This window comes from Aythya marila (assembly GCF_965140915.1).
Source record: "Aythya marila genome assembly, chromosome: 5".
Taxonomy (NCBI): Eukaryota; Metazoa; Chordata; class Aves; order Anseriformes; family Anatidae; genus Aythya; species Aythya marila.
This window is the reverse complement of record NC_139046.1, coordinates 40,154,150-40,167,509: the sequence shown is the minus strand read 5'-3', so window position 1 is coordinate 40,167,509 and position 13,360 is coordinate 40,154,150. Positions and strand designations below refer to the sequence as shown.

At 37.8% G+C, this 13,360-nt stretch overlaps 1 protein-coding gene across 3 annotated transcripts in view; it reads right to left on the bottom strand.

The window, feature by feature from the left end:
- MEIS2 (Meis homeobox 2) overlaps positions 1 to 13,360 on the bottom strand; it is a 172,421-nt gene that overhangs the window by 124,933 nt on the left and 34,128 nt on the right. The window contains exon 8 of one of the 3 annotated variants that reach the window (XM_082762584.1): positions 5,299 to 5,400. The exons of the other annotated variants lie outside the window; for them this stretch is intronic. Coding sequence (XP_082618710.1) covers positions 5,299 to 5,400 — 102 coding nt within the window. The remainder of the gene's footprint in view (positions 1 to 5,298; positions 5,401 to 13,360) is intronic. 3 annotated transcript variants of the gene reach the window in all.

The following is a 13,360-nucleotide window of genomic DNA, read 5'->3' as shown; positions in this document are numbered from 1 at the left end:
TTTTTGTTGTTATTTTTTTATTTTTTATTTATATTTTTCCCCCTCCTCATCCGAATGATCACTGTTCATGGAAGTTGACTTAGTCTCCTCATATCCCAGAAGCAGCACTTATCAACTGCATCTTACTGCCAGGGGAAACTGAGTTAGGTAAGATTACGAATGACAAACCTGGGCCTTTAAAAAACACAAAGTTTAAGTGGACATTTCAGCTTAGAGCTGTGCCATCATCAACAGTGCTCTGCCAGTAGAGCAGTGCTGGTTACTGAAGGGATTGACTGCAGGTGGAACAAAGCCATCAGGAGCTGTTTAGTCTTGACAGAGACATCCGGGTTTGACCTGCATGCTCAACTACCACTTGTCCCATTGCGTAATGGGATGTCCTCAGGTAAACTGCTGCAGTCAGCCCCTGCGATCCCTTCCCTTTTGTGTGTCTGAGATACCAGACATGTCTGATGGTGCTCTGTCATATGAAGGATTCAGGGAACATCTTGGAGAGGAACAAAGGCTGGATGTTGCTGCACTAGAGGGAACAGGGAGACTTCATTTATACAGCACCACCACCTCTCCAACTACAGATGTTATTCTTTAGACCTTCTAGCATCTGGCAGGAGATAAAGGGCCTCTCTCTGCTGTTCTTTTGGAAGGTCTTGTGCTTTCCAGAAAACAAAACCATACAAAACCTTTGAGCTAAGAATGTAAAGATCTTCATATACACATTTTGCACAATCTGGGTATTAATAACTATTATAAATTCAAATAGGAAAGAAACAAAGAGAACTTAAGACACCATTAGACATTGCCTACAAAGCTATTCTGCTTGGTCTAACCATATTTTAGCATAGTTTGTCAGTCAGGAGCAAGTCTCTATTACCATCTGGCAATATGTGTGAAAGGCTTAAAGAGTTACACAGTATCTGGTGTCTAATGTGTATCTACAACAAGAGAGAGAATAAAAAAATGTTCTTTTCTGTGTCTGAATAGGCGCTTTACTATATTTACTAATTTATCTCATTTTCAAAAAGGCATTTACAAATATTTTATTATTTACTTGAGGGTAGGAATGACATTCCAGATACGTTATTTTTATATCCATAGATGCTGTAAAATTGGTGACTTGAGTCGTTAGAAATTATTTGCAGAACAGTAATCTTTCACATTTCCCCTTTTATTATTTTTCTGTCAAAAAAAAAGAAAGGCTGTTTTTTTTTTTTTTTTTTTTTTTTTTGTGTGTGTGTGTGCCCTTAGTGGTCTATGTCTAAAGCTCATGCTTATCTGTGAAGTGAATTGAGAATTCTCACTGATTATATTCAAAAGCCAACATACAGTTCTAACTTTTTTTTTACAGAGAAAACTAACAAACATTGGTTTAAACTTTAAGCTCTTTTATATAGCCAGCAGGTTCGTGGTTTGTGCATTGCAATTCAACATTTTTTCACATCAGGTGAAAAAAGTGTTCCAATGCAGACAAGGGGAACAGCAAAGCAACCTGCTAATTACTGATCTCTCTTACGTTCCTGCTGTGCTAAACTGTCCAGACATGTTGAAGTGAAATTTTTCTGCGATTTTCAAGTGACTAGTTCATGGCCCAGTACCGTGGAGTGCAGGAGAAGGGATGAAATGCTTTAGTTTACATGCAACATTTACTAACTGTGTGGGTTTTCCGACATTAAAGAGGGGACAGTGACCCATGCCACCTTTTTCACACTCAAAAGAGCACTGAAAAAACAGTCTTCATAGGCTTACCTCAGGCTTCCCTGGCCCTTAACACCCTCCCCCCAGGGTAGGAGCAGAAAGAGAAAAAAGAAGGGATTTTATGCTCCTTTCTCTTCAACTTTTCAGGCGGTATAAGCAGCATTTAGCAAATTCAGCCTCCAAATGGCTCCAAATGCTCTGAGCTGCAGGGGCTCATCCTTTGTTAGCCTCCCTCTATTTACACAGGATTTACGCAGGCTCTCCACTGAAGAGACCACATGTTTCTGACAGAAAGCACTTCCATTCACACTGCATCAGGCAACAGGATTGTAACCACTGCAGCTTCACGCTGACCTGAGATTAGGGATTTCAGCAACATTGAGATGGTAACAATCTGCTAACTAACGAAAATTATCCATGGAGAACTCTGCTGCTTAGTTAAAACTATCACAGACAGATAGATTAGGTTACTTCGAAGGACAATTAAGAAATAGTTACTGTCAGGAATATGCATGTCCATCTACGAAAAACATACACACAATATCAGAAGAAAAAAAAAATCTTAAAAAAAAAAAAAAATCAGACTGCAGCTTGGATTAAAACAATTTCACCCACTGGCTGAAGACATAAAGTGTAAAAACAGACAGATGGACACATATGTAAATGCGGCTGCATTTGTTTCTCTGGAGCTGGCAAGTTAGTAATAACTGTATAGTTTAATAATTTATTTTCCACACTATTTTCACACTGGTTAACTGGGCAGTGGCAACATCCATGTGGAACTTCAGGAACAGACTAACTCCTGCAGTCTAATTGCCACTGGTCCAAACAAACCAAGGTAAGAGACCTTCCATGAATCTACCTACACGGACTCAGTCCTGGAATCTGATGACAGTCTGGGGATCTTATAAATTTCTTTTTTTTTTTTTTACTCTGTTTGGCCAGCCAGGATTTTTGCACTGAGATTTTTTCCAGTTTTAGTATTTGCGTCAGGGTTTTCCAAAAGAGATTACACACATATACACAACACAGCACAACAAATGTTGCTGGTTGGATCTTGTGGTTTTTGCTCAGTAGCCTTTCACTGGGCAAAAGAAAAATAGATGGGAATGCAGGGCCAGGAAGGACCAAGCAGATCCATTTTTTGATGAGTCATATTTGCTGTTTTAATTCAGTGAATTATTTTGCTTCTGCGGCAAAAGACAAAATTTCCTTTGTAATAGTAACTCACACATGCATCCGATATGCACATAAAAAGTACATGGTATATTCTGAAGTTCTCCATAGTATATCATAATAAAGCTCTTCTGGGCACTCAATGATTCATTTTTAGTGATCTCTCAAATGCCCTTATCCACAGTTAACACTCAGATTTTATTAAGGAAGAAAGCAGGGACAAATGTCCACTTAAGTCCCAGCTCTCAAATTCAACTCTGCTTGCACTGCAGTACCTAAAAGCTAAAGCTTTTTTAATGTTCTATTCACCTCCCCTGTGTGGTATTTCTGCTAACACAGAGTTCACAATCTTTCAGCCCCAAACACAGAGGGCTGCTATCTTCAAGTCATCCAAGGAATGTGCCAGATACTATCATCTGCCCTGCAATACAAAGAACCAGAAAGAAGCAGAGACCAAAAGGAGACCATACTGATCAGGTTACTGAAGTCCAGAAAGTCTTTCCCAGAATGCTAAATGTTAATCTCTGAACCAGAAAATGTTAGATTTAAGATCCTTGTAGTTGGAGGAAACGCTAGCTTGAGAAGTCAAAGACGTTGCCATTTGAAGTTGTACTTTGCATGTTTATCCCAGTCTCACATCCCTCATGCTGGTGTAATTGCCATCAAGCACTTTGTTCTGTTCAAGCAAAATTATCATTAATGTCAGTGGCAGTTTTGCCTGAGTAAGGAGTGCAAGACCAGATCCTTGTCTTATTTAAACAGAATTGCAAGCACTGCACACTTCCAGAAGAGACGTACTCATTAAAACTTGTGGTTTGTGCTGATTTATGATGCTCTTCTCTTTAAAAGTGAAACTCACTTTGTACCTCACAAAAGAGAAAGTGTTCGATGCACTTGTTCCTATGTTGTTTTAACTTAACTTCCTCCCCCACCTCCCAGCACAAGTTGTGGAATTTACACACAGATTTGGCACCTAGGCTGAAGGAAAGCATTATTAAATTAGGTTTAATTTTTTTGTCTGCTTCAGTAATTACTTTGCAGTGTGAATGTAAATAGCTGTTATTCTGTTTAATTTTTTCATCATACTAAACACTGTCACAAAAAATGTCCTTGTGGTGCAGTCTAAATGCCGTTCTTTTCCAAACGTTTTTCTATATATTTTTAGAGAAATATTTTTAGCATTCTCACAGTAATTCTGTTAAGAATACTAGCTGCAGACTCTGGTTACAGCTGAGGCAACAATAACAAGTCATTAAAGAAATCAGGAGACTTTTTTTTTTTTTTTTTCCTGCCTAAAGCTCATCTTTAAGAGACCATTTCTTTTTTTTCTCTATCCCTGCTGGAGTAACTGGGATAATGATTTTAGTTTTCTTTATCAACTGTACCAAAGTAAAAATAAATTAAAAAGCTACACTCGATTTTAAGTACTGTTTATTATTTGCTATCCTGTTATTTGTTACCCTGTTATTTTTGTCATTATACTAATATCAAATGTGGTCAAAATAGCTAAACTCAATTAAAATTCTACCTGCAGTTGAAGTTAACTAATTAAGTTCAATATTATCTTATCAATATTTAACCTTTAACATTTTGCAGTTGTTGTTTATATTTAACCATAGCACAATGTGGAAAACTTAAAAGTAGATGATTGCTAACATCCTGTACTGTTTTTCTTCATTAAACCTTTAATGTAGTTTCCTTAGGAATAAAAAGTTCCTAATTAAAAAAAAAAAAATAGCACTCAGAACATCTCAATTTTCCATACAGCTGTTACACAGTTACAAACTGTGATGTATTTTAATGTCTTGTTGTTCCCCTTAGACAATATGCAGTTGAACACAACAGCTTGTTTAGGAGACGTCACTTAAACTGATGTCCACAGATACAGTAAGTGTCTGTGTACTGTTCACATTTAAAACCTCCCTTTTCAGGTTTATTTAACTACTAAAAATGTGCCAGCTGAAATATTACATGCAAGTGTACATTCATATCAATTCTTCATTAAAAAAAAAAAGGGGGGGGGGGAACTAGAAATATGTAACAGACATTTATTCCTGAGATACTAATTTAAAAGCTTTAGATATTAGTAAGGATATTAGTTAGGCCACAAGTCCAAAATACACATTAGTCTATTGGAGGATTTATAACAACAAATGAAGGATGGCTGAATTAAAAAAAAAAAAAAAAAAGTTTTGATAGAAGGTGCCAAAATGAACCATAAAAGCTTTTCCAGGTGACAAAACGTACACAAATGTGTATGTTACATAAAATACAAATAAAGAGTACTGTCTTGATATGCATTTGCAAACACCTGAACAGCAACAAAAAAAAAAAAAAAAAAAAAAGAGATGCTTGCTGGGAATGCATAGTCAAAAAAAAAAAAAAAAAAAAAAGTACAAAATAACTCCAAACTTGGCAAATCTTACATACCATGAGAGCTCCAACACCTATGCACAGTAGGGTGGATAAACCCGCTGGGTGCCTGGGACATATATATGCACCTCCTCCTAAAGTGTTCATTTGGCTGGCAGTCTGGAAAATGCCAGAATGTGAAGGGTTACGTTGGAACACTGACAGTCTGCTTTCTTAGGTTTAAGCTAAACCCCATACTTTAAATGTAGAATTCTTGTTAGGTATTTGGAAACATGCTATTTGGTATTAACAAAAGAGGCTTGATCTAGTGCTCACTGAAGCTGATGAATAATGTCTCGGCTGACAATTGCATACTTTGGATCTGCCCACATATACTTTTGATGAACATTTTTTTCAGGATTCTTGTCCTGCAAGAAGCCTGGTAGGTAAAGGGTAAGTCAGGGGTGTCTCATCTGCAGTATGTACTGGATGCTTAAAAGTGGTTAATGGAATGGTCTGAAACACTCTGTCTTTTGAAATCAGTAGACATTTACAGATAATAAGAGCAAGCATTTAAGAGCCAAGCACCTACTCAGTCCCTGCTAGTTTCTTTGAATCTGGCTTCAGCCATGAGCAAAGATAAAGCTGAGAATACCCAAATGCCTCAAACTGAAAAGGAAGCACATAGACGTGAAGATTTCAACTGGCTCGCAGAAAAAAAAAAAAAAAATCAATCTTTATGATATCAGAAAGGCTTACAAGCAAAGTATTTTCTCCTGTCTTAGAGTTTTACTTGGTTGTTTCATGATGTTATGATAAAAAAAAAGCAAAGTAACAAGAAGGGAAGGCCATGGTCTTCTACTCTCTCCATACCCAGCCTGTTTGGACCTGTTTTAAGTTATCAAAAGAAGAGACAGAGGAACAAAATTTTGTAGAAACACAGTGAAAAGCTTTTGACAAAAATTTCCAAGAAATGGATTTACAAAATAAAGCAGAAAAACATCAAAACCACAGGATGCTGTCTTGTTATAACATCATTTGTGTAGAACTTCACGGCACAAAAGTAAAAAAGCACAGACCCCCACTCTGAGAGCTGATGCCTTGCTTTTCTGTTCGTAAGCCTAAAATTTTGTTTCAGGTCTTTCACTGCAGCAGAAAGTGTTGCCAGAGACAAATACGCAGTGCCTACAAAGTCTTCCTAGACTGGCCTGTGCTCCTGAATTTAGGGGAAGAACCTAACAGGCTGGGCTCCAGAGAACTGCCCTCACCACACTCTCCATCTGAGGAGATAGGATTGACTGTATGAAGGGATCCCCAAACAAAAACCATGGCAAATTACAAGACTTCTCTTCCAGATTCAGGTTCAGATGGCTAAAGCTGAGTTTCGCTCTGGACAGGCTGTTCACTCAGCCCATTAGAGAACTGACACATATGCCATAAGATCAAATCTAAGCCCCACCAATCAAGCAGCAGTCTAGGCTAAATGTGCTGAGGCAGCACATTTCCAGATCTTGATCACACTAGGCAGGGGAGTCATTCTTCTCAGTGATAAAGTCACTGAATGCACTCTTGAGGAGATAAAAAATTAAGAACTGGCTGACTTTGCACCATTTGAGTGAGGTATTCACCACTGACCCAGAACAAGGAATTGTCATGTTCTGACACCAGTTAGGAATCACCATAGGCATGGTCATCTCTGACTCTTTACTGCAAGACTGTTCACAAAAACAGTTTCTCTGTTGGTTAATGGTACCAAGCTGGAAACTACAGAGTTTAAAGGTACTACAGTAAACGTCACACAATCTCCTTCTCTTCTCCGCCCCCCCCAAAAAAAACTCTTAGAAATAATGACAATGAGAGGGCTCAGATGAAAAATTAAAAATAAAAAAAGATATATATATATAAAACCAAATAGTATTTTGGCAATTAAGATTTGCATCAAAGACATTAAACCCCTTTTGCAGTTCCTACCTGTGTTTTATTATGTCAGCATTTAAAACTTACCAGAGATTTATGCAGCAGCTAAAGACTGAGATGCTAATAGCATTGGAGCATTTTATCTAAAGCAAGATATTCTATTCCCTTTTCTGTTACGGGCTCACAAAGAAGAGATCTTTGGAAAACTTTTAGGGATAAGGATTTTCAAAAGTTCAAAAGTGCTTAAATGAGCAAGGAACATAGCTTTCAATGAAAACTGCTTTAAAAGTAATACACAAAATTCCTTTTGATAGCAATTGGTGGTTCTTCAATAAGTGAAAGTTATATATTATTGCTTTTAAGACAAACTTGTCAATGCACTCCTGTGCTCATTTAAGCACTACATTTTTTTCAAATTTGAGTATGGTTCTTGTGTTTACTATTTCATGTTCATCAAAAAACGCATATCTTAAAGGGTTAAAATGTCACAGAACATGCTCTTTAAGTCCTTAACTACTCTGTTAGAACTCAGTTTCTTGGACATAAGTACTTGTGACAAAATAGATGCATAAAGACACCTCACTTCTTTTCTCCTTTGGCTAAAGAAGAGTATTTTCATCTACAATACTAGGAGCAAAAGCAGATCTTAGTGCAGTAACTTCAGCAAAGAGGCCACACAGGCTTTTTTATCTATGGCTGATCAAAATCCTGAAGTGTTAATAGTATTCTCATTTGGTCTTTATTCATATCTGATTCCTGGGGCATAAATGGAAATTTGTTCTGAGAGGTCTTGTAAAAAACAGGATTTATCCTTTCCTGTTTCTACTTCCAGTGAACTCAATTACAAAATATTCTTTGGAACTCCCTCTTCACCTGCTGCATACTCTGTGGTGCTGCCAGCATGGACAATATACAAAAAGCTAATTGGTTTTCCCAGGGATGAGGCAAAGAGCTCTGAGGGATCAGGACCTGTGCATATTGCCAGGCTCTGCAGTGAGGACACTTACATAAGCACTAGCCCTGCATGTTTTGATACAGATAACTTCTCCCTGGTTTGCAGAGTGAAGGAGAGAATTATCACATGAAGTACAGATCTGGGGCCATTTTTCTGAAATAAGAAATTCCAGCATCCATAATTCATTTATGAAGCAATAATGAAGCCTCTTTTCCAACCCTATTTATTTCTTACCAAATTGATTCATCTGGTCAAAGAAAAAGAATGAGAAGCTAAATCAAGAAAATGAGTAGGTCATCCTCTTGTCTTCAACCAGTGTTGTTTTCTGATACCCATGATTGCTTTTCCCATATGTGATAGGGTTCAGTAAATAAGTCAGGCCTGGACCCTAGCTGTTGGTGCTTCACAGATTGTACTTCCGTAGCAGCACCACCCCATTACTGAGGAATTAGTTGACAATACCACTAGTTGTACCAAGAAAAAACACACACAAAAAAAAACAAAACAAAACAAAACAAAAAAAAAACCCTAATTGGTCCCTGAGGACAGCTAGGTGCTTTGGAAGTCTTCAAAAAAAAAAAAAAAAAAAAAAAAAATTATCTCCCACAGTGATTTGCCAGCCTTCCTATACTCTATCCAGCACATTGGGACTTCTAAATTACATACCATAATTGACATCAAATATCTGTCCCATCAGTGAATATCTTTATTAGCATCAAAATCACTCACAACTAGTGTTCCTCAATGTTATTAAACAGAACTTGTTCTAGGTGTTGCCTTACTAATTAGTCAGGATGAGCCCGAGGAAGAAAATCTGGGTCATGTTAAATTAATTGGAATGAGCATGAAAATTAGCAGAGCAAACTGCATCAATTTTCTATAGAGAGTCTTTCTTCATGTTGAGAATAAAAATGGATATTATGAGGCATTAACCAAACTGCCTTCTGTGACTGCCAAGAGGTGTGTTACAGTAGCCCAAAAATATCATGCTCACAGATTTTCAGAAGTTAATGAGACATTTCCAGGAATGGTAAATACATGGTATTAAAATGGGTGTGCCTCTTATGGGAAAATGCCAAGTCATTTCATGTTTATTCAGGCATAACAAGCTCCTCAAAATGAGCATAATTTAAGAGGTGAATAGTGCAAAGAGGGCTAACATTCAACTAATTTTCCTTAAGAAAGAAAAGATTAAATTGAACAAAAAATGAATTAAGAGGTTTACAAATCAACAAGTCAACCATCAGATTGCAGCCTCTGCTCAGTATATTCTCATCAGCCCCTGCCATGAAGTTTTCAAAAAATGTCCCGAAGGCAGAGAACAAAGCGAGCAGAACTGATTACAGCCACACTCACCGCCTTGCTGTCTAAACTCTGTTTGGCTTCCTAATGAGCTCACTAAAAACCTAATTCATCTCCCATAACCCTTCTCAGCCCTCCTTGAAATTCACCATTATGGAAATTACAGATGAAACATTTACAGGCTGTGTTCAAATTACTGCTTCTTCAACAGGCAGGTCCCTGACCCTCACAATGAACACAATAGAGGTATGTCCGGCATGAAACCACTCAAGCCGCAGCCTATAGAATAAAGAGGCTCAGGAAGGTTAAGACTTTTTCTCATGGTGACAATGATTTCCGCATTAATGCTTTCAGTTCCATGAATATGGGAATTTTGTGGGTTTGACATTATATCAAATACAAATTGTAATTCAGAAGGGGAGAAATGAGTTGTACTGATGACAAATAGCTGAAATAGGCTAATGTGAATTCCCAGCCTGTTCATGAGGAAACTCCCTCAGTTCCTCATTACATGGAGTCAAAATGATCCTCACGGCACCTAGCCTGTAACTGGAAGATTACTGAATTGATGGATCCTTAGTTTAAAATGCAGCTGTTTTATTCTGCTTTAGTAATTAATTCTTTTTCCAATACCATATTGATTAAGCGTAGACCCTGATAAAGTTCAAACTGAGAAGAATCTCTAGTGGCTTCCTTACTTGCTCCAGAGACTCAATGAAAACTTCCTACAATTCCACCTGCCTCCTCAGAGTGCTGATCCAATGAACAGAACGTTTTTTTTCTCATAAATTAGTTAGGCCATGTGGAGCTGTATTAGCTGATCGTTGCTTTTGTCTCTCTACTTGCTGACTTGCTTTTCACTTTTGCTGTCCTTTGTGCTGTCACACACAAAGTCGGAGTGCAGCTGCCATTCTGAACCCAAACCAAGGTAAAGAACAATTCGTACAAACTACATTTCCCCCCCCACTTTATACAGCTGCAACTCCCTGAGCAGTGCTGCACTCAATAAGGCCTCCTGGGATCCAACTAGCAGTGAAATCCATGCTGAAGCATGCAGTCATTCTGTGGGACTAAAGGGTGTTGCGGGGGGAGTAACCTGTTTTCTTCAAGCTGCTCCACCTTTTGGGAAGCAATATTTGCAGCTTTGTTTTAGCAGCCAAAAGATACTTATACATATATATATATACACATATATTTAAGTTTAAAAAAAAAAAAATCACATTCAAAAAGCACTACAGCCACGTGAGACAAGAAACCACCACTTCACTTATAACAAGAGGGATGTGGGTCCTTGTTGACCAAAAGGCAGCCGGTGGCTGTCTGTGAACGACCACTGTAAACACAGCAGCACAGCACAACACTACAAGAAGCAGCAATTGCCAACATGTTGTTGCTGTTCAAAGAGTCACCTGTACTAGGAAATCAAAGCTTGTGAATGAAAATGAGCAAGATAACAGAAAGTTTCTCAAATTAGAGCCAGGGCACGGGATTTTTCTTTTCTACAAAACTCAGAAGCACTGAGAATATTTTCAGATTAATGTATTTTATTATTATTGTTTCTTCCTCAATCCACTCAAGCCCTCCTCCTCTCCTTTCCCACTGCCTAAAAAGGCTGGTACTTCCTGTGCCTGTATGCTGCAATTTATAATTTGAACCTGCGTGCTGCATATATACTGGCTTCCAGAACACTGGTAACAAGTCATTGACAGAAGTAAATGATCTGAAGGAGTGGCAGGCACATCAGACATTAGCAATTCCTGTTCAGGTGACTTATTAGTTAATGGGACTACATAAAGGTTAAGGGTCTCACTCTGATCTCATACTGTCTGAGATCCCTGACTTAACTTCTGCCTTCCCAGCAAGGTAAAAGAAAGTTGCCTTTTTTTCTATTTTTTTCAGGACAACCTAAGTTTTGGCTCACCTGATCTGTATTTAAGAGCTACGTAAGCAGGCGGCTGCGAGGGTGGCAGTGGGCAGCCTCTGCACGGTGGGCCAGGACAGATAACTGCATTCCCCACCTTCAGAGCATTCTTCCTTAGGGTGAAAGGTCACCCTTCACAGATGTCTCCAACAGACACTCGGTTGTCAAAAGGTTGCATCATGTGATGCATGCAGTCACAGCTAACAATGCATTGTTCTCATTGAGATATGTAAACACGTTGCACTTCCAAATAATTTCCTTGTTAAGAGCAACTTGTTTCTTTCGCCTGTTTTGTTCAATTATCAAAAACTGTAAGGAACACAGAAAAAACAGTCTGCCCCCCCACCCTCCACAATTCATTGATGAAGTATTCTTTTTTCCTTTTCTGTCACATTACCCTGCACAAGAAGATGTTTCTGGTTTATTCCAGGGGAGAAGAAAAAAAAAAGAGAGAGAGAGAAAGGAGAGAAATGAAAGTACTATATTCCAAAGTGTATAACAGTAAAGAATATAGTCTGGAGGCAAAAAATGCAAGCATTTTGTGAAATGGAAGATAGCAAGCAAATTGTCAGAAAAGTTGGGCAGCCAGAAAAATTTAACGATGCAAATCCTATTCAGTTTAATATATCCTATTCTAATTTCTTCTGTTTAAAAGTAACAAACAAACATGCACGCTGTGTGGACAAGTGCAAAAAGAAAAATGATGTGTGTTCATACATTTATTACAAATTCAGGTTTGCCTGGTGCAGAAAGTTTATTTCTCCAGGAACACTTCAAAAAAATAGGTCCTAGTTGCTATAGTAGCTCAGCTTTTTAATTTCAAGTGCCTCCAGATGAATAATATAACAAAGATTCCTTCCTTGTTGAGGACAGTTACTATAAAGCAGCTTGAAGCTATCACACACAATACAAAACAATTTATTTCTAGAATGGATTCAAACAAGCTTATCAGGATTGTTATCTAGTTATAAATTACATATTTAACAGTAAAGTAAGACAGACATGGCTGGAATGTTACACACGGGGAAACACAGCTACAGATATTCCAAATTACTCAATCTAATCCTAAACAGTAGAATCTTAAGGGCACTGGGAATTTCTAGAAGAATTAAGCATTATGTATTGTAAAAAGCTCAATTAAATACCCTCAGAAACTGAGCTGAGATTCTTTCAGAACTGTCTGCAATATATAGTCCTTCCAAATGCTTCCTGCTTGCTTTTCCAGGCATCATTTTTCTGCTCATTCCTTTAATCACTGAACCTATGGAAAGCACACTTTCAAAAAATGCCCTTCAGTACTTTTATATCTCTTATTTCACACAGTTGGCCATCTTGAATTAATGGGAGTCAATGAAGACACACGCTCTTAAAAATGACTGCAGCTTCGTTGGTCTAATCTACAAACTTTAAAGACCTTAGTTTTATGAGCTTTCCTCGGGGTAGGTATTTCAATGTTCTGAAAACAGGGTTATGGACTGTTAAGTTAAGCACATGTTCTGCATCAACATTTTAGTTTCAGCAGGTGATTTGGTGCCAAGTTTGCCAGTTAGTATCATCAATCCCAAAATATGTGCATATTTGTTTTAACAGGTGTTTTGAGAACAGCACAGGACAGAAGAAAAGCAGTGTTAATATCTTTGCTTAGCATCTACTCTTAATTCTAAGAACTCCCTTACCCTTCCCCCCAAAATATTAAAAAAAATCACCTATGGTATTTAAGATGCAACAAAATGTAATTGAAAAGAAGTGCAAATTAATACTGCTGTTATTTGACTGTTGTTATGATTTGTCTGCTCATTTCTATCATACATTTGAGCAACCTGGTCTAGTGAAAGGTGTTCCTGCCCATGGCAGGGGCGTTGAAACTGGATGATCTTTAATGTTGCTTCCAACACAATCCTTCTGTGATTCTGGGATTTCTAATATGACAATCGGGTTTAGATATGCTGTGACCCACGTACTCACAAAATACTACCTTTTACCGCACAAGTAATGTTAACTGTAAAAGAGAAAAGTAAGGCTGAGGCAAAACCAAATAGAACAAC